This window comes from Ovis canadensis, chromosome 10 (genome assembly GCF_042477335.2).
Source record: "Ovis canadensis isolate MfBH-ARS-UI-01 breed Bighorn chromosome 10, ARS-UI_OviCan_v2, whole genome shotgun sequence".
In the NCBI taxonomy this organism is placed as follows: Eukaryota; Metazoa; Chordata; class Mammalia; order Artiodactyla; family Bovidae; genus Ovis; species Ovis canadensis.
This window is the reverse complement of record NC_091254.1, coordinates 91,043,710-91,064,454: the sequence shown is the minus strand read 5'-3', so window position 1 is coordinate 91,064,454 and position 20,745 is coordinate 91,043,710. Positions and strand designations below refer to the sequence as shown.

The window sequence follows — 20,745 nt, the reverse complement described above, 5'->3', positions numbered from 1 at the left end:
CTTTCTCCAATGCGTGAAAGTGAAGTCGCTTAGTTGTGTCCGACCTTTTGCAACCCCATGGACTGCAGCCCACCAGGCTCCTCCGTCCATGGGATTTTCCAGGCAAGAGTACTGGAGTGGGGTGCCATTGCCTTCTACCAGGGATGAAACCCGTGCCCACTGCATCAGAAGCATGGAATCCTAACCCCTGGACCACCAGGGAATTCTATTGTCTCTATTTTCATTTTTTAAACCAAGATTCTTGAGAAAATAAATCAGTCCACACAGTGAAGGAGAAGAAATTGGAGCGAGTGGGAAAGGGTGAGGTGGTCCCTGCCTGAATGGAGGAGGGGGTCTCCAGCATGCGTGTTACCCCCTCTTCATTTAGCCCCCTCACTGAGATGAGACCACTTTCATGTCAAGCAGGCAGTTGCTGGGGCTTGGTGATAACTTTAGTTTTTATACCACATTTCCCTTGAGTAATTCAAATTACAGGCAATATGCTATCTCACTTATATATCTGGCATTTATGTAAAAGAATGAAGATCCTCATTTTTCATTTGAGCACACTGAAATCCAAAGCAGCTAAGGGATTATAGAACAAAACCAAAATTTAAATCTACATCTTCTTACTTTTTTACTGATAGAAAAAAAAGTACTGACTTTTTACTGACTATGCTATCTCCAACATTTTCTTAAAGCAAAATGGGGAAGATAGTTGCGCACAAAAATACATCTTCTGAATTCACTTGGGTCTGGATTTTTTTTCCCTATTCATCTTGTGACAAGAACAAGCATCTAGTTGACATGGAACTCTAATATAATTTCATTTGAAGTAGAGAAAAAAAAAAAACAACCTGCATTTTTTGATCATAATAAACCTGTTTCTGTGACTCAGTAAATTCCCTGGTGGAAACAACTGTGTCCTGGTTGAATAACACAAGACAGATAAAAAGTTCAAGAGAGAGGTGTTTGGGACCTAGAGGAAAAAATGCACAAAAGCAAAGTCTGTTCATTACTGCTGTCTCAAGGAAACCTCTCATTCCATTAATAGGATTTTAAGGGACAATAATATTAATATAAGGAAAACATCCATTCAGCATAATTTGGTTTTCTAGCTTTTTAATAGTTTTCTGTTAGTAAGTTGCTAACATTTCCTGCGAGCTTAGTCTTGTTGGAAATAGTACCTCTATTACTGCACAAAGAACTTTCTGCAGGATGTTTAAAGCCTATAAGTTCTTAGGTTCAGAGCAAGTTCTTTCAAGAGCATGAAAGTGAATGAAATGAACCGTGCAGCTTAGGGATGTCATTGCTGTTGTTCAGTCACTAAGTCAAGTCTGACTCTTTGTGAGCCCGTGGACTGCAGCAAGCCAGGCTCCTTTGTCCTTCACTATCTCCTGGAGTTAGCTCAAACTCATGCCCATTGAGTCGGTGATGCCTCCAACCATCTCACGCTCAGCCGCCCCCTTCTTTTTGCTTCGGTCTTCATCAGGGTCTTTTCCAATGAGTAGGCGCTTCACATCAAGTGGCCAAAGATTTGGAGCTTCAGCGTCAGTCCTTCCAGTGAATATTCAGGGTTAATTTTCTTTATGACTGACTGATAGAGACATTAATAAAAAACCAACATGTTTGATCAATACTGCCAATAGAGCATCTGCAGTTTGGGTTGTAAAAATCACAAAAACAAAATAGCCAGAGAAACTTCCTTGAAGACTAGCAGTTTGTGCTTTAGGAAGAGTCTCCATTCTGAATTACTGAGTCATGTATCAAGCCAGAAAAGCCAGCAAAAGCCGTCATGGAAAGAAGCAAAGAGAATCCCTCTTTGATTTACTCAGGTGACACAGAGGAGCCTTCCTCCAGACTGAGCAAAATCTGGTCCTTGTTCATATCTGGAAGAGCCACGAAATACTCTTCAGTTACATTAACCCTCAGATCTATCCACATTTTTTGAGCCAGCATGAACTAGATTTTCAAATGAGATGCTTCCCCAAGCCTGAATGCTTTTAAAATTGTTTTCTTTTAGAAAATCACACCAAAAGTTAGGGAAAAAAATTTTATTTAATGTAATCCTTCAATTCAGTTATTTGTTGCTGCATTCAGACAGGCAATGAAACCGAATAATGCTTGAATATTTTAACAGAAGAAAGCCCAGGCTGAAATACAGAAGATTTAAGCGATGAGGCAGAACAGGGTATGTGTTATGCAGACCAATTACTCCCAACTCTCTTGAGAAGCACAAGTAAAGGAAAAAGGCTTTCAGCCGCCCAATGTGCAATGATATCTCAGCAAGACAGATGCCGAGCCATAGAATAGCGCTGAGCTGAGATGATTTATATATTTTTTTAAAGCTCAAGGTTTGAAAATTTTTTCCTTTGATTCTAATTTCCTTTCTGCAAAATGTCTTTTTTTTTTTTCTTCAAATCATGTGAGTCTGTTGCAAAGCTATCATGTAGTCTATCTGCTCCAGCCAGACTTCATGCTCAGTTGAAACCATTATAATGTCCTTCCTTTGGACTGTTCTTTACATTAGGTTTTTCAATATAGAGGGAAAAAAAATCCTGGAATTCTTTGTGCTATGTTTCTTCCGTTCAAGAATCATAATCTTTGAAATAATTTTTAAGTGGAAATTTACAATTGCAAACACTGTATGCTGAGGTCTTTTATGATATAGTATAATGATCTTAGATTGTTACCCCGTATATCCAACATAATCCATATTATTCACTCATTTGCATCAAGGTAAATTTAATTTTGGAAAATCTGTGCTTACATGCAGAAGGGGAAAGAAGTTGGATAAAAGCTAGAATACCATTTTATCACATATTTAAAAGCTTTACAGTGGCTTCAAAATACTATGAAACACATCCCTTTATCCTGGCTGCCTCATCCCCCTCACTGCCCATTCCTTCCACATACGCACACCCTCTAAACCCGTCTTACGCTTTCTTCTTCTTTTTATGTTTTTGTAGCTCTGTCCTGATCATGGGCTAGGGAAGAAGAAATGGTCAAGGTAATGGAGGTTAATAGCAGTGAAGTAAGAATTAAATGATTGTGCTAAAATGCATTATCTGGTCTTAAAAATAAAAAACACACTTTCTACTTGACTGTAATATACTTATGCATGGATGTGTGCTAAGTCACCTCATTCATGTCCAGCTCTCGGCGAGCCTGTGGACCGTAGCCTACCAGACCCCTTTATCCATGGGATGCTCCAGGCAAGAATCCAAGAGTGGGTTGCCAGGCCCTCCTTCAAGGGATCTCCCCAACCCCACCAGGGATCGAACCCTTGTCTCCAGCATCTCCTGCATTTGGAGGTGGGTTCTTTACCACTAGTGCCACCTGAGAAGCGAAGCAGGCATTTTGCTGAATTTTTACAAAGTGAAGCCTCCCAGCACCCAGTTCATGAAATATTGACTGTTGCTTCGAAGCCCCTCCCTGTAACCAATCCAGTCACCTAGCTTCTCCCTCACCCCAGGATCAAGGCTCTCCGGGTACCAAGCAGACAGACCGGTGCTGCCTGGTGTTTATATTCATGGGATCATTCAGTATGTACTTGTTTGTTTTATCTGGCTTCCTTCGCTCAGCGTTGTACTGCGAAATTCATCCCGGTTTTGTGCTTGGATGTTGTTCGTTGGCTCAGATGTTTCAGTGGATCACCATTGGCTCCTCTCTTCAGGGGCTGATGGGCACATGAGAATGTAAGCTTGGGACTCTTACAGACGACACTGCCGTGGGTTTCGGAGGATGTAGCTGTGCTGGGCATGCACACAGGTCTGGGAGGTGTACGCCCAGGAGAGGATTTGCCGGGCTGCCAGGTGGCCGTCTCTTCATCCTTGTTGATGCTGCTTACCTGGAAACAAGGAGCACGTGGTCCCTGGAGCTCAGAAAGAGGCCCCTTCTCTCGGTAGAAGATTCTCATTAGTGCCTCAGCATGAAAACAGACATGCCCACCATTCCAGCAGCTGCTCACCTTTCTCTATCTTATTTTTTTTTTTAATTTATTTATTTGGCTGCACAGCATCTTAGGTGCAGCACGTGGGATCTTTTCGGTTGTGGCACGCGGGATCCAGTTCCCTAACCAGGGATCAAACCTGGGCCCCCTGTGCTGGGAGCACAGGGTCTTAGCCACTGGACCACCAGGGAAGTCCCTCCTTCTCTGTGTTAATTGCCCCTTTAGGCACATCAATGGGGCAGCAAGGCCTGATAGGCCAAAGGACAGTTGGCAGGATCCTGAAGAGCCTTCTGAGTCATCAAAAGACTTTCTCACCTACTTTTTTTCAGTGTTACAGTGCAATGATCAACTCATGCTGAGTTCAAACCCACTTAGTCACAAACAGTTGTTCTATTTCCACTCTCTAGAAGGTGCTGTAAAAGTAAATTAAAAGTGGAATCTTACCCTTAAGGAGCTGACAAGCTTTGGGAGTATAAATAACTCTAATACAAGTTAGAATGAGATGAGATGCATTTTAAAAACATAGGCATGGGATTATTTTTTAATACTGGTAATCTACATGTATTAAACACTGTATTCTAGGATATTTGATTAAATGTTGTAAAATATTACATGTAAATTTATTCTAAATCTTCCTCTGTTCATCAGCGGCAGATATACGTTCAGGTTAAATGCCGCAGTCTAATTTTATTCTCTTCTGTAAATCCAGGGACACCTGTATTTCACACCAACAAAGTTATTCAAGTAGTAAATTTTCTGCTTACCTCTCCATTCTTCAGACTATACCTAAAATCCTTCTTTTTTATTTCCCAGTTATCCGCTGGAGAGTTTAGTTCCACCATCTGATCTGTGTAATTATTTATTCAACAAATGACTGTTTAGCTTCCTTTGTGTCAACTATTGTGGCCGACCCCAGATACAGAATAATGGCAAATCCCCATACAATCCTTGTCCTCCAAGAGTTTCCAGTCTCAGGAAGGACAGAGAGACCGTTCAAGTCAGACACCCTAAGTTCAAATGATGCTCCATGTAGTGGTTTTCATGGTGTCCCCCGCAAACTGATGTCCACCAGGAGCCTCAGAAGGGGACCTTATTGGGAAATTAGATTTTTGCAGGTGTAATCAGTTAAGATTATCCTGGTTTAAGGTGAACCCTGATTTCAGTGGTCGATGTCTTCATAAGAGAGAAGAGAGGGAGATTCCGGTAGAGAGACAGGGAATCACACAGGCCAAGCGGGACAGGGGGAGAGGCTGAAGTGACGCAGCTTCAGGCCAGGAAACACCGGGGGCGGCCAGGAAGCTGAGAGTGAAGGAAGAGGGCTTCCCCGGCATCTTCAGCGAGGGCATGGCCTTGCTATTCCCCTGACTCGGGACTTCAGCCTACAGAGTGCGGAGAGGATCAATTTTTGTTGTTTTAAGCAATTTGACAACTTGTTACCACAGTCCCGGGAACCTGGAACAGTGTGTGTTAGGTTGAAGCAGAAGAAATCACTGATTTCATCGTTTGCCTTGATCTACACCAACATGGCGACTCCATGTGGTCCTACCCGGTGTGCTCTGGGCTTTTGAGGGGAAAATCTTGGTGACGAGAGAAAGCTTCTTGGGGAATTGCTGATGGAGCTGAAATTAGAAAAGCAATTCATGCAACAAGAGAGAAAAGGGAGGAGAGGAGCTCCCAGGGCGACGGAGGCTCTGGGTCAGAGGCCAGGACACTTTGGAGGAGCCGAGAGAGGCAGGCAAGAGCGGAATACAGTGTGGGCCAGGGCCAGGTGAAGGCTGGACAGGTGGGGACAGGTAAGGACAGGTCACAGCAAGTCGGCTGCTGAAGCCTAAAGCTGACAGTTTTGTTTGAGAGCAGTGGACCAATGCCGAAGGGTTTAAGCCAGAAAAGGAGATGACTGTGACCGCAGGTGTGGGATGGATTTGAAGGAGCCAAGCCACACACGGGGTGACTGGGGGAGGGTGGGCGGGAGCCAGGGGGTGCTTCTGACCAGGGGATCACCAGTGGGGATCCGGAGAATGGGCCAGCTGAGAGGGGTTTAGGAAAAGAGCTCCATGTTTTTGTTCTGATGGCATATCCTGTTTAATATACCATCTGCCCTTGTGTCTCTTTGAAGACATTTAATTCTCATAAAAGATGCATCCCAGTCCCGGCAGGCCTACAGCTCCAGTGTTGACTAATGTGATCACGTGTAGCAATTCTGCCGCCAAGAAGTCTCTAGAAGGAAAAGCAGCACCTGCTTTATTTTTTTTTCTAATTTCTCCCTTTGTTCCTCACCTTGTGTTCACAACACTTTGTGTATGACTCAGCTGGAAGGGCTATTATATTTTATTGTCATTATCTATTTCTATAACTGTCCGTTATCATGCGGGCTGCGTGAGAGCACATAATGTATCTTAGTTATCTTTCTGTCTCCAGAGCTTAGCATGGAACCTGGCCTATGGGATTTGATTTGTAAGTGACTGCATCGATGTGTAAATAAATGAGTCAGCAGTCGCATGAATTAAACACTTTGTTTCTGCTCTGTCTTCTCAGCCTGTCTTTGGCCCTTTATAATTGCCTTCCTCTCTGGTCTGAGTTAACATATTAGCTGTCTTTCTTTTCCCCTGGGTGCTCTACTTACCACTACAAATATTTTTCTATGAGTTGTGCCAATAAACTTTTGGAAAACACGCCTCTTGCTCATGTGTCTCTGTTTATATATGGAGCCGTTTTTCTGATTGCCTGCATCTCCCGGAAATGCTAGCAGGGTTTGTTCTGCACCTTTGGGAGCTCATTCTTCATCACTGTTGTTGTCATAACCTTCAGATTACTGAGAGCGTGCTGTGCTCAGTGTCCCAATCAGGGAGGGAAAAGGCGGTGAACAGTGGTGGCCTCTTCCCTAAATGATCCAGCGCCAAAGACAGAGAGTCAAAGATGACTCACAAAGCTATACAAGATATACAAATGGGTAAGGCAAATATTCATATTATATAAAACCAAAATGCAAGAATAGTTCCTTTAGTGGTTATGCAATCAATAAGTCATGTCCAACTCTTTGCAACCCCATGGGCTGCAGCACAGCAGGCTTCCCTGTCCTTCACTATCTCCCAGAGTTTGCTTATACTCATGTCCATTGAGTCAGTGATGCCATCCAACCATCTCATCTGCTGCCCGCTTCTCTTGCCCTCAATCCTTCCCAGCATCAGAGTCTTCCCCAATGAGTTGGCCCTTCGCATCAGCTTCAGCATCAGTCCTTCCAGTGAATGTTCAGGGTTGATTTCCTTTAGGATTGACTGGTTTGACTTCTTGCTGTCCAAGGGACTCTTGGAGAAAAAAAGGGCACGTTTCCCAAACTAGGAATCAGGACATAGAATCTCCCTACGGGCTCACAAGCAGCTGGACAACTGAACCATATATGGCGTTGGACTTGGGATGTCCCTCGTAATGCTCATGGTCTTTCCGGCCAGTTTGGTTATCCATGCATGGTAGGAAGGAAGAGCTGCCACCTCCGTTGTCTTTACAAAGGCTTCCTTGGCCTCTCATGTTCATCTTTCCACAAACCCAGAACAGACTGCCATTATAAAGTAAAAGCATATACCCCACAAGGGATAAGAAGTAGCTTTTGAAACTTACTTCCCTAACCCCACCAAGAAAGACTGCCTGAATTAAAGTTACTTTTTGACCTCTCAGCTCAGCATGTGTAATGTAAATCCTCATTTTCCGTGAAACCTAATCTGTAGAAATATAAAAACAAACTAATAGAAGTAGAAATAAACAAATAATAAAACCACTTGCTTGTTAATCCCCAGATAGCTCACGGCATGTAACTGAATAATTCCCGAGCATCTTTAGAACTGCATAGAAAACTCTGGCTCTATGTACCGAATGTGTTGTTTCCATTTTGAGTTTTTCTTTCATTAATCTGCTAAACTAAAAATGATCAATTTCCTTGACGTTTTCCCTCTTTCAAACATTACCCCTTGAGATTTCCATTTCTATTTTTTTTTAATTCTTTTGATTTCTAGTTCCAGCACACATATTTATAAAACGTTTTGCTGTTTAACTATGTTAGTGAAAATGTCAGTCAGCAATTTAAAAAATCATGTTTGGTATGGAAAGGGGATTATGTTTCAGGGTAAAATAAAAATTTTTCTTCTAATTTTATTTTTTCTGGTTTAGTTTTGGTTCGGTTTTTGTTTTCTGTGCGCAGACTTTGAATACTTGGTGGGGCTTTACTGCCACCTGCTGTTTCTTCATGTAATAACTCATTGTTCCTTTGATTCAAATGTTGGGATAGACTGTGACATATAGAGTCCCCCCTTTCCTCTTATTTTTTCCTTAGTTAAAGCAAAGTGAAGCAAACGCAGATACCAAGGAAAAGCTCCCGTTGCGACTTCGCATCTTTGAAAAATTTCCGAACAGACCGCAAATGGTGAAGATCTCAAAGCTTCCTTCAGATTTTACAGTTCCTAAAATCAGGTATTAAAGTATTTCGTTACTTATCTATCTCAAATACCCTGTAAAACATTCATCTTAAGTCTGATTCATCCCTTTCAAACTCGTGTGGGCGTGGCTTCTTTCTAAGTTATTATCCATGTTACTACTCTGTCTTCCTCTCTTAAAAATCATTGATCCCTTTAAACAACACACCCAGAGCAGAGTCACCTGTGTTAGCCCGGGCAGGAAGACTGCCGACCGACCCCTGCTTCTGCCTGAGACCACTCCTCGGGAATTTGGCATCCCAGGGAACTGGTGCAGGTGGTCCAACTTGCAAAGATGGTGTGTAGGCAGACACTGGCCTCTGACCCTCAACCATGTCAGGATAAACTTGCCTCTGAGACCCTTCTGAGTTCAACTAAACGGAGAAATGACCACCGGCCAAGTTTCTGGATGACTGTGACAGCATTTGTTTAGAATGCCATGTCTGGGTACAATATACTTTGTCTCCCGGTTTTTTTTAAAAGAGGAACCATGGCATTTTATACTCATACTAATATGATTTTATACCACCTTTGCCATCAGGTTAAACACTTATACTGCAGATGCTTCAAAACAGTTATTTTTAATGTTTAAAGGAAAGTCTTCCAGTTCTAGCTCAAAAATTACAAATATAACTAGAATAATGTCAGATATGACATTTTTATGTAACTACTTTTACAAACAATTCTATGGGAAGGTTATAAAAGTATGAGACTGAAAGTCATGCCATAAATTTAAAATTCAAATCAAAATGTATTTGCACTTCTGATTTAAAAAAAAAATACAAAGTATATAAAAGAGTCATAAATTAGACTCAAGATTAGCGGTTATTTGAAAAGATGTTATTTGAATTCTCCCCATGCTTTGGAGATCAGGTGAAGTTTCATTTGAGTTATTTTTAGTCCTTAAGTGTAAAATTATCTCTCAAGGATTCTTATGATACGTGGAAATTCAGAGAGATGAACTAAGATCTTATTACCACAATAAGATTCCAAAGATACCATTAATTACTGAATATTGTTGCATAAAAATAATTTTAGGGACATGACTTTTAAAAACAGTAATGACTGAAGATGCAGGAATTTTTCTCTAAATTAAACATTTTGCAAATAATATTTTCAATTAAATCTAAACACCTCTTGGTCTTATTTTCTATGCACTTGTCTATGAACATGTCTTATTTTCTATGAACTTTTGTCACGTCTTTAACTTAACTCAGGCAAATGTGTGCTTGCAGAATGCCATCCCAGCCCTTGCTCCATGTCGTTAATAATGCTTGATGTGTGTGTGCTTCTTTTGCAAAGGGAAAGTTTCATGAAGCAGTTTATTGATCGCCAGCAACAGGACACCTGCTGCCTCTTACGAAGCCTCCCGTCCACGTCTTCCTCATCCTGCGATCACGCCAAACGGTCTGCGATTGAGGACAACAAATACATTGACCAAAAGGTAAGAACCACTGTCTCAAACAACCAGATTTTTCCTTAAGCCTTTTTTAAAGGAAAGGGCTTCCAGGTGGCTCAGTGGTCAAGAATCTGGCTGTCAAGGCAGGGGATGTAAGGGACACCAGTTCGCTCCCTGAGTCGGGAAGGTACTCTGGAGGAAGAAATGGCAACCCACTCCAGTATTCGTGCCTACTAAATTCCATAGACAAAGGAGCCTGGCGGGCTACAGTCTAGGAGGCCGCAAAGAGTCCGAGGTAGCTGAGCAAACGAGGGATGGGGGTGTTAGAGAAAAGAACCATGGCACACAACTGGGTCCTGAAATCCTAATGTCTCAGGAGAATAATGAGGAAAATAATTTTAGTGTTTGAAGAGATCATTAAACCTAACATTTATAAATTTGGAAATTTAAAATTCGCATTTCTACAAGTCAGCTTTTGAGCCAGGACGTGTGACAGCTGCATGACTTCTGGTAGGTGGACAGTGTCCCCATACCTGCAGGTTTTCATGTGCAGAAGGAAGGGCTCTGAGCTCTCAAGTTCAGCCCAGGTTTAACAGTGGCCTGTACACTGCTTTCTGTAAGAGACCATACTTATTCCAGTTGTTATACCAAGGAGACTAACTAGAGCAAGCGTCTCCAAAATTAGTCCCAATGACCACCATTTATTGAGTTTACTAAGGCCTGTGGCAGGTATGATCTCTAGGCACATTATCTTATTCATGTTCTGATTTACCTATGTCTTTATCATTTGGGTTTCCCTGGTGGATCAGATGGTAAAGAGTCTGCCTGCAATGCAGGAGAACTGGGTTCGATCGCTGGGTCAGGAAGATCCCCTGGAGAAGGGAATGGCAACCCACTCCAGTATTCTTGCCTGGAGAATCCCATGGGCAGAGAAGCCTGGTGGACTATGGTCCATGGGATTGCAAAGAGTTGGACATGACTGAGTGACTTTCACTTATCATTTGAAAAGTAGATAGGGAATTGTTTCCCAAATTCCACAGTTAGAAAATGAAAGATGGATCACAGAGTTTGTGAAAGAGATTACTCAGTAGAGTTTGCGAAAGCATCTAATTCAATTGCATGTATTTCCCTTTTGGAACTCCTAGCTTCTCTTTTAACCCTTTAAATTATTGCCGCTGTTTTTCTGCGGCTTACCATCAAATAGAGTAAGTCCTCTACATACAAACAAGTTCTGTTCCAAGAGTGCACTCGAAAGTCTGGTTTGTTCTTAAGCCAACAAAATTAGCCTTGGCACCCAACTATCACAGTCGGCTGTATTGTACTGTATTATAATAGCTTCATGACACTTTTCACACATAATACATAAGAAGCAAACACAAAAAATAAAGAAACACTTTTAATCTTACAGTACAGCACCTTGAAAAGTACAGTAGTGCAGTACAGCAGCTGGCACACAGGCTGGCATCGAGGGGGCAGGCAGGAAGAGCTCCTGACTGGAGGAGGGAGAGGGGTGGGAGACAGTAGAGCTGGAGGGTTGTCAGGGGTGGGAGATGGAGTGAGAGGGTCACTCATGGCCAATGCTGATGAAACGCATGCTGGAATCTTCAATCGTGGTCAACTTGAAGGTTCATTTATAGGGGACTTACCGTTTATACTTCTCTATTATTACGTGGACATAAAATACCAATTCCTTCAGGCTCCACGATTCTCTGTTTCTCCCCATTCTCCAAACGTTACACTTCAGAGGATGTTTACTTATTCCTCTTCTCCTTTTCTCCCATCCCCTCCCAGAATGAAACGAACTTCGGCCCTTTATCACTCCCCCAATTCCCCCATTCTCTGCTGTAGTTTAGTGATTTTATTCTCAATGATGATGACGATGGGGTTTCCCTGGTGGCTCAGACAGTAAAGAATCTGCCTGGAGTGCAGGAGACCTGGCTTCAATCCCTGGGTCAGGAAGATCCCCTGGAGAAGGGAATGGCAACCCACTCTGGTATTCTTGCCTGGAGAATCCCATGAACAGAGGAGCTTGGCGGGCTACATTCCATGAGGTCACAGAGAGTCGGACACGACTGAGCGACTCACACACACATGATGCTGATGTCAATTTATTTTGTAGTGTGTTTCTTCTCCAGGCTTCCCAGGTGGTACTAGTGGTAAAGAACCTGCCTGCCAATACAGGAGACGAAAAGAGATACAGGTTCAATCCCTGGGTTGGGAAGATCCCCTGGAGGAGGGCATGGCAACCCACTCCAGTATTCTTGCCTGGAGAATCCATGGACAGAGGAGCCTGGCAGGCTGTATACACGGGCTTGCAAAAAGTTGGACATGACTGAAGTGACTTTGCACGCACATGCACAGACTTATACTCTTTTTGCTAAGTCACTTTAGTCGTGTCCGACTGTGTACAACCCCATAGATGGCAGTCCACCAGCTCCCCCGTCCCTGGGAGTCTCCAGGCAAGAACACTGGAGTGGGTTGCCATTTCCTTCTCCAATGTGTGAAAGGGAAAAGTGAAAGTGAAGTCACTCAGTTGTGTCCGACTCAGCAACCCCATGGACTGCAGCCCACCAGGCTCCTCTGTCCATGGGATTTTCCAGGCAAGAGTACTGGAGTAGGTTGCCATTGCCTTCTCCATGTACTCTTTTCAAAAAGTTCTTATTAATTTTTTCATGTCTCTTTCCCCATAGTTATGTTTACTGAGTATTGTGTACATGGCATAGAAGCAGAAACATTTCTATGTTGATGGATGAGCCACTGAAAGGATAATGGCCTGATTTCAGCCGATCAGTCTGAAATTGCACTTTACATACAAAAACACAGATTGCCTTATTTTCTAAATGTATTTTGGAAGTGGACTTTGAGCCAGAGAATGTGCAATGAAGCCCCAGTCTGGGCTGTGATTATGACCTGCCCTTTCCAGGAAGGATCCTGAGAGCTGATATCGTTAGATGCCCAACTTGCCAAATCCACAGTTTGCATGTTTTTAAATCCCTGCTAATGATATCCATTGGAAATATCAACACAAAATCGAAATCTTATTCTCTGAAAATGTATTTTCCCTTTGCGAGGAAACATGATGTCTCTCACGTTTCCTGAACAGACTATTTCAAAATAGGTGAGAAAAAATAAAAGATTGACGTGGGGGTAGGCTGGAGGGTGGGGGAGAAGGGGCATCTGAAGGGAATTTGGGACATCTGTGAGCTCACCATCATCCCTGCCTCCCTGGGTGATCTCCACCTCAGGTTAGGTCGAGGAATTTCAAATGCCATCTCTGATCTGTTTCATGTCCTTATGTGTTTGTGGCTTCTTTTTATATTCTTGCTTAACTGTTACTTTTAACTATCTTACAAGTAAGAAAACAATTCTAGCCTTATTCTATAACCTGAGTCCTCTCATAATGCCCTAATATGTAATGAAGTAGCAAAGAGCCTGATCCTCGGGGGATCCAAGTCCCTCAGCTCTAAAGGGACTGGAACCTTTGGGAGACTGCAGGCGGTCCCCATCTAGAAGTTCGGTTGATTCAAACACACAGTACATGGTCTTATACACGGAAAACCATCAGCAGTGCCTAAGTTGCCCTTCATCCCTCATTGGCCATATGTAGATGAACTACAGTTAGAACAATATCATTCATCTTTCACAGCCTTCAACATCTGGCAGGTGGCCCGTAGGGACCACGGTTCATCTGTTCATCTCAGCAGTAGCTAGCTATGCTGTTGTGACAGCGGGGAAAAAAAAAAAAAAAAGACTTCCCTGGGTGGCCACCCATTCTTAAAGCTCTGACTTTCCTTAGGTTTCTAGGAAAGCAAACTTAATTCTTTGAAGATTCACTGTTTCCAGCTTACACTCCTGGTGCTGTTCATAAATACTTAGGATCTGTCATCCTTGAGGGCTTTGGGCCAGGGAAACCCGATTCAGAAAATCCCACTTAATGAATTGCAGTGATAACAAATTAAGAGAAGTGTTTAGAAATCAAGGAGAAAGTAATCTGGAATCTGTATTTTTAGGATTTTGTTTGTCTTTTAGCTGTGCTTTGCAGCTTCTATGATCTTAGTTCCCCTACCAGGGATCGAACCTGCGTCCCCTGCATTGGAAGCACAGAGTCTTAATCAGTGGGACACCAGGGAAGTCCTTGGTATCTGTTTTTTTTTAATATGGCAAACCTTTTTTATTTTTCTTAAGAAACCTCTAAAAGCTGCTTAAAAACAAAAATATACAAACACACAGCAAAATTCCTGAACAGAGTGTTTCTCAGCAAGTGCTTGTAAATTTCTGTTACATTCCAGCTGCCTTTAGAAATGCCAATCAGTGTCCAGTGGAGAGCAAGGCCCAAGGCTCTGTGTGAAGAAACTCCCCCGGGGGTTGTTTTCCCCAAAACAAGTAAGAAATCAGAAGAAAATGAGAGGCTGGCTTCCAGTGATTCTCATACAGTGAACCAAGGAACAGGAGAGTATTAATGAAACTTTTCTCCTAACAATTACCTGTCAGGAGAAACTTCGGACTCCCTCTGCACTAGAGCAGCTTACTTTTTCTTGCCAAAGAACACTGAGTCCCCAGGAACCTAGAAATCACAAGTTTAGGGGAAGACCTGACAACCAAAGCCAGGAGGGGTGAGGGTGGGTGTGTGTGTGATTAGACAGTGCAAGAAAGCAAAAGCGCATGTCAGGCAAGATTTTCCCAAGTAATTACCCTGGCTTTGAACAACTGTAAGAAATTCCCATGGCAACCTCACTTTGCAGAGACCATGTTTTTTAAAATAGCCCTGTTTGATTACTTTTATCACATAGTTTAAAAATACCTGTTCTTCTCCACAAGCAATGAGCAAACAAAAATCTAACATCTTTAAAGCTGTTGTGTGGCTTAGTCAAATCCTAAAGGAAAAAGACATCAGTGTGGTCCCACTTTTCCCTTGGGGTGAATGTCCTTCCGAACCCCATAGAAATGGGTTCCCAAGTGCCAGTCCCCACATCTCTTGAGTGAGTGAGTGAAGTCGCTCAGTCGTGTCCGACTCTTTGTGACCCCACCCCCATGGGAATCTTCAAGGGGTTCCCTTTCTTTCCAATTAAAGGATAAACCTGCAGATCTTGAAGGATTCTCTCGTTTGCAAGCAGTAGGAAATCAGGTAGCAGTTTTCTACTCATTTTTCGCCCCTGTATTATTGAAATTCTAAGGAAATCAACCCTGAATATTCATTGGCAGGACTGATGCTGAAGCTCCAATATTTTGGCCACCTGACGGGAATAGCTGGTTAATTGGGAAAGACCCTGATGCTGGGAAAAGATTGAAGGCAGGAGGAAAAGGGGACGACAGAGAATGAGATAATTAGATAGCATCACGAACTCAATGGACGTAAATCTGAGCAAACTTCAGGAGAGAGAGAAGGAGAGGGAAGCCTAGCGTGGTGGAGTCCATGGGGTCATAAAGAGTTGGACACAACTTAGTGACTGAACAACAACAAATTACTGAAACTAAACCCTCTATTTCCTGAGTAGAGTGTTTGTTAATAATCATAGCAATAAACTGAGACGTGAACTTGGCTTTCCAGGAGACCTGTTAGTAAGAGCAACCCACTCAGTGCTCAGAACTGAATCATCTCATCAAAGTCAAGGTCTCCGCCATGGCTGGATCCGAGAAACTGCCTCTGATGGAGCTCTCTGATCTTTCTGACCTTCAGCCTTGGCTGGGGCGCCTCTCCTGGGGTCAGAACCTCGTGTCTGGGGAACCCGAGGGCACATCCCAGAGTCATATCAGCATGCGACAGACGGAGAGATGAGGGCTGTCCCAGTGGCTCTGCCCTTCCCAGAACAGTCATTGGAACCCGTGTGATCAAGTCAGTGAGGATTTATTTCTCCAACAGAGATAATGTCTGCTGTCTTCTGCTAAACACATAGAAATGTCCATAATAAGGCTTCGTAATTAATAGCTAACACATGTACAAATGGGGAGGAAAGTGAAAAAAAGTAATTACTGTATTTCGTTTACCGTTTTCATTTCCATAAGTCTTCAAGATTCACTTAGTCTCTCAACAAGCGTTTATGGAAGACCTGTTACTCGTATGGCTCTCCTATGGGCTATGGCAATTCAACAGTGAGTGGGATGCGAATTATGCCCTTGAACTATGCCCTTTAGAATCTTTTAGTCTAATGGGGAGAAACACATGTGAATGGATGAAGGTAGGCTGCTGCTGCTGCTGCTGCTAAGTCGCCTCAGTCGTGTCCGACTCTGTGCGACCCCATAGACGGCAGCCCACCAGGCTGCTCTGTCCCTGGGATTCTCCAGGCAAGAACACTGGAGTGGGTTGCCATTTCCTTCTCCAATGCATGCATGCATGCTAAGTCGCCTCAGTTGTATCCAACTCTGTGCGACCCCATAGACGCAGGCTCCTCTGTCCACAGGGTTCTCTAGGCAAGAATACTGGAGTGGGTTGCAGTGTCCTTCTCCAGGATGAAGGTATATAATCCTTCCTACCAGAGAAGGAAGATTGGGCAATAGAAGAAGTAGGTGCTCCAGGCAGAGGAAGTATTTAAAAAGATAATGGATAGTATATCTGCTGAATGTAACTGATAGTGAGAAGCAAAATAGAACCGTCATTAAGACCAGTAATACTGATTATGTGATGTAGGTGCCAACTCTTATCTAAAAAACAAGAGATCATTGTTATTTTTAAGGTTTGTTACAAGAATTAAATAATTATATGTTAAATGCTTAGCATCATACTGGCATAGTATACGATATGCCTATCACATTGGAGAAGCAAAGTTACTTTAGGGAATTCCCTGGTGATCCATTGGTTAGAACTCAGTGCTTGCATTACCAGGGCCAAGGTTCCATCCCTGGTTGGGGAACTAAGCTCTCACAAGCCACACAGAGTGGCCTAAAAAGAAAAAAAGAGAAAAAAGTTACTGTAATTAAACCATGCCATGAAGTCAGATTAAGCAAGTGCACTTACAGTCATCAACCAAGAAAATTTACTTTTACTTAAATGAACCTTAAGAAGTAGCAACCAAGTTGAGCACAATATATTAGTAACTGATTTATTTTTCTCATTGTCCATGAATCTGATTTTTTTAGGTCTGATTTTTGATGATATTTCATTTGCTACCCACATTGCCTACCCAGTGCCTTTGCCTCTCGAGAAGTAAATTAAGTTGTTCTGGAAAGGTTTACTGTTCACAAAGACTGGTTGATTGCCATCCAGCATTTTATAATTTTCTACATGATTATAGAGTGTTCAGTGATTTGTTCCAGTAACTCCGCACGTACTCGGCCTGATCTATAATTTCCATGGTGAACGTTAACTCACTTTAAAAAAAAAAAAAAAAGAGAGAGAATAGCCTGTTTTCATCTTTCCTGCTTTTACTCTGAAAGAATTTTCTAAAATAATAGCTTAGCAACTCTGTAGTGCCATTCAAACCTCTCTCTGGGAGAAGACTGGAACAGAGCACGATGCTACCACTAACCAGGGGCCTTATTACAAAGATACAAAGTAGTGTGGTCCCGGGGAGGGAAGAAGCGTGTTCATCAAACCCAATATGAAAACCCTGCCAGTTCTCTCTGTGGCATATGAAGGCTTTAGTAGATAATTGATTGCCCACGTATTCACGGTAATAATGGAAAGGAAACAAACAAACAAACAAAATACACCAATTAAATGGAAACTTTTTTTCCATTTTTATTGATCTTTGCAGTATGGTTTTGAACTCAAATTAAAATGCAGTTGCATTTGCATGCATGCTATTTACTTGACAGTCATTTCTTAGGGATTTTATATGCAGGGTGCTCAGTCCTCCTAGATCAAAAAGCACATGCTCCTGCTTTCAGCTAACACGAGAGGAGGGATTCCCTATCACTGATTTTCTTTTTTGCTTAATTGTGTGATCCCTTTTGGTTTGGAATCATCTGTAATTTGTTTGCAGTCCTTGTTGTCGCTAGGTCGTGTCAGACTCTTTTGCAACCCCATGGACCATCGTCCACCTGTGTGTGCGTCAGCCAGCCAGTCGTGTCCGACTCTTTGAGACCCCGTGGACTGTAGTCCACCACACTCCCTTGTCCATGGGATTTCTCTGGCAGGAATCCTGGAGTGGGTTGCCATTTCCTTCTCAGGGGATCTTCCTGACCCATGATCAAACCCGCATCTCCTGCTTTGGCAGGCAGATTCTTTACCACTGAGCCACCTTGGAAGCCCTTCATGCATATTTATTTGGGATCAAATGTAAATCAGCCTAAGGACTTCCCTGGTGGTGCAGTGACTAAGACTCTGCACTGCCAATGCAGGGGGCCTGGGTTTGATCCCTGCTCAGGGAGCTAGATCCCGCATGCTCCAACTAAAGGTCAATAAATAAATAAAAAGTGTTTTTTTAAAGTTAATCAATCTATATTATACATAATATGGAAAGATTTTGATCAAGTGTTTTCAGTACAGTCTCCACATCAGGTTTGAGAGAGCTGATACTAAAACTAAACCTACTTTTGATTTACATTTTGCTGTACTTTTAAAATATTCTTCCCTTTTGCATATAGTTGTCCTTACAAATTTTATTTTCCTTGAAGTCTCAATGTGTTATAGTTGGTGCTCCTGCTGATATTCTTGTTCTTTGGCTCTGAAGTTCAAATACAGGTGAATTGTAATTGGAGACCAAGGGCTGTTCCTTGTACTATCAGAGTGCTGTGGGTTTTAAATTCACAAACAGCTGTTTGGGTAAAAGCATCTGGCATTTTCTCCCAGAATCATGAATCCGCTCATTTTTTAAAAATCTCTGCAGATTTTCAGTCTTTGCCCTTCTGTGTATATATATATATATATATATATATATATATATATATATATATGTTCCTGATTCCCTGGTGGCTCAGACGGTAAAGCGTCTGCCTGCAATGTGGGAGACCCGGGTTTGATCCCTGGGTCAGGAAGATCCCCTAGAGAAGGAAATGGCAACCCGCTCCAGTACTCTTGCTTAGAAAATTCCATGGATGGAGGAGCCTGGTGGGCTACAGTCCATGGGGTCGCAAAGAGTCGGACACGACTGACTTCACTCATATGTATAATGGCCATGAGATCATTTTGCATTTACCTATATAATCTAAATCTACCCAGCATGTACTGTGTTTTATTACTAGTGAGCTCTATATATTGTGCATGCTGGTGTGCTAAGTCACTTCAGTCGTATTCAACTCTTTTCGAACCTATAGACTATAGCCCACCAGGCTCCTCTGTCCATGGAATTCTCCAGGCAAGAATGCTGGAGTGGGTTGCCATTTCCTTCTCCAAGGGATCTTCCCAATCCAGGGATCAAACCCAAGTTTCCAGCATTGCCCACTGAATTCTTTACCACTGAGCCACCAGGGAAGCCCAATTCTGTCCACATACATCTATGTGTGTATTCTAACTTTCATGCCTGTTGTTTTCTTGAGATTCAGAATTTACATTATTGAAATAACTTAAGATCAGAAATCTTGACCCATCATCTAAAACCTCCTTTTTACAAAAGTCACATTTAAGACATTTTTCAAACCTTCCTGACTTGCTAGTACAGTGATATTCACCTTTATGTACATTGTAATAGGTCTATTTTAACCTTGCTACCACTGACACTAGTCACCTTTAATTTTATTTTTTCCTTTCTAAGCATAATGGCGCTTCTACAAAAAAAAAGTTTATTTTATGGAAAAAAACATCTTGCCATACACAGGATCTGTCATATGCACTTTGGGATTAATTTTCAGTTCACAGATGCATGAAAAATTCAAGTACAGATAAATGAGATACCACCTTCAACCTGTGTAATTTTAAGTAATTGCTTATTTCCAATTACTATATTTTATGTAGGAGACTTATTCAATAACGTGGTTCATTACAATAATTATACTACACTTTTCTCGCAGAATGACATTCATCAAGGCTTGCTCAGTGGACCATGGTTTGGGGCTAATGGATGTGTTTTTATAAATGCTTTCCCACTTAATATCAATCTGTCAACATTTTCAAAGTGAGAAAAGAAAACTAAGGCCTCTCAAACTTTTTCCCACTTAGCAACAGAAATGTATTGTTAACGACTCCAAAACAGAAAAGTTAGTTGAATGTTATAATATTTGTGGGTTTCTTTCTCAAATAAATATTAGTGGCTCCATTTTGAAGGTTACTACAGTGAAAGATGGTTCTTCAGATGGAGCACCCCAAAGGAATCTAATAGTCCCTGATAGGCTTGTGTTTACTTCCAGTTGATTAAATAAATTGAATTAATGTTCCAGTTAGCTAAAAGTTGTGATGGATCCCTGATTTTAAAATTCAGTAAATGTGAAATATAAATTCTGCAAACCATCCTGACTCTAATGGGTTAGAAAGGTCATTGATCTCTTTTAATGCTTCATGGTTGTTATTCTGAAAGATCAATTATGCTTATATAGAACAAAGGAAGAATTTGGCTAGTTAAGATTTTGCATTAGGCGTTGGGACAAGTAAGAGCACGTTGTACGTATAAACCAAATCTTTCAACTCAAGCAAACAATGTCTTCTTACAGTAGAGCTTTCAAAATGCTTTTTAATTTTTCTCTTATTTAATACTGCTTTTTAAGTACTTTTAAAATAATATGATACTTTGCATAGACATCATGATATAGTAAAAAACTGTCCAATCCAGAACTCCAATCATAATTCTGCAGTCTATTATCTCAGTAACCTTAGAGAACCTAACTTCTGTGAACCTCAGATCTCTCATCTGTTAAAAAAAAAAAAGAGAGAGAGAGAGAAAGAGAGATAATAATACCTACCTATGAGGAGTAATTTGAAGATTAAGTTTAAAATATGTAATATAGTACCTCACCATATGATCAAAGAGCCAAAGAAATGAATAAGGATTTAGTGGATTTGAAATACTCAGTTTACCAGTTTCATGTTATGACCATTTATACAATTCTTCATTCAGTGACTAAAGAATATACATTCTGATTCA

General features: G+C 41.8%; 1 protein-coding gene across 1 annotated transcript in view; it reads left to right on the top strand.

Moving 5' to 3' along the window:
- NALCN (sodium leak channel, non-selective) overlaps positions 1 to 20,745 on the top strand; it is a 303,444-nt gene that overhangs the window by 202,733 nt on the left and 79,966 nt on the right. Inside the window, exons 16-17 of the mRNA XM_069601972.1 lie at positions 8,256 to 8,392; positions 9,697 to 9,838. Coding sequence (XP_069458073.1) covers positions 8,256 to 8,392; positions 9,697 to 9,838 — 279 coding nt within the window. The remainder of the gene's footprint in view (positions 1 to 8,255; positions 8,393 to 9,696; positions 9,839 to 20,745) is intronic.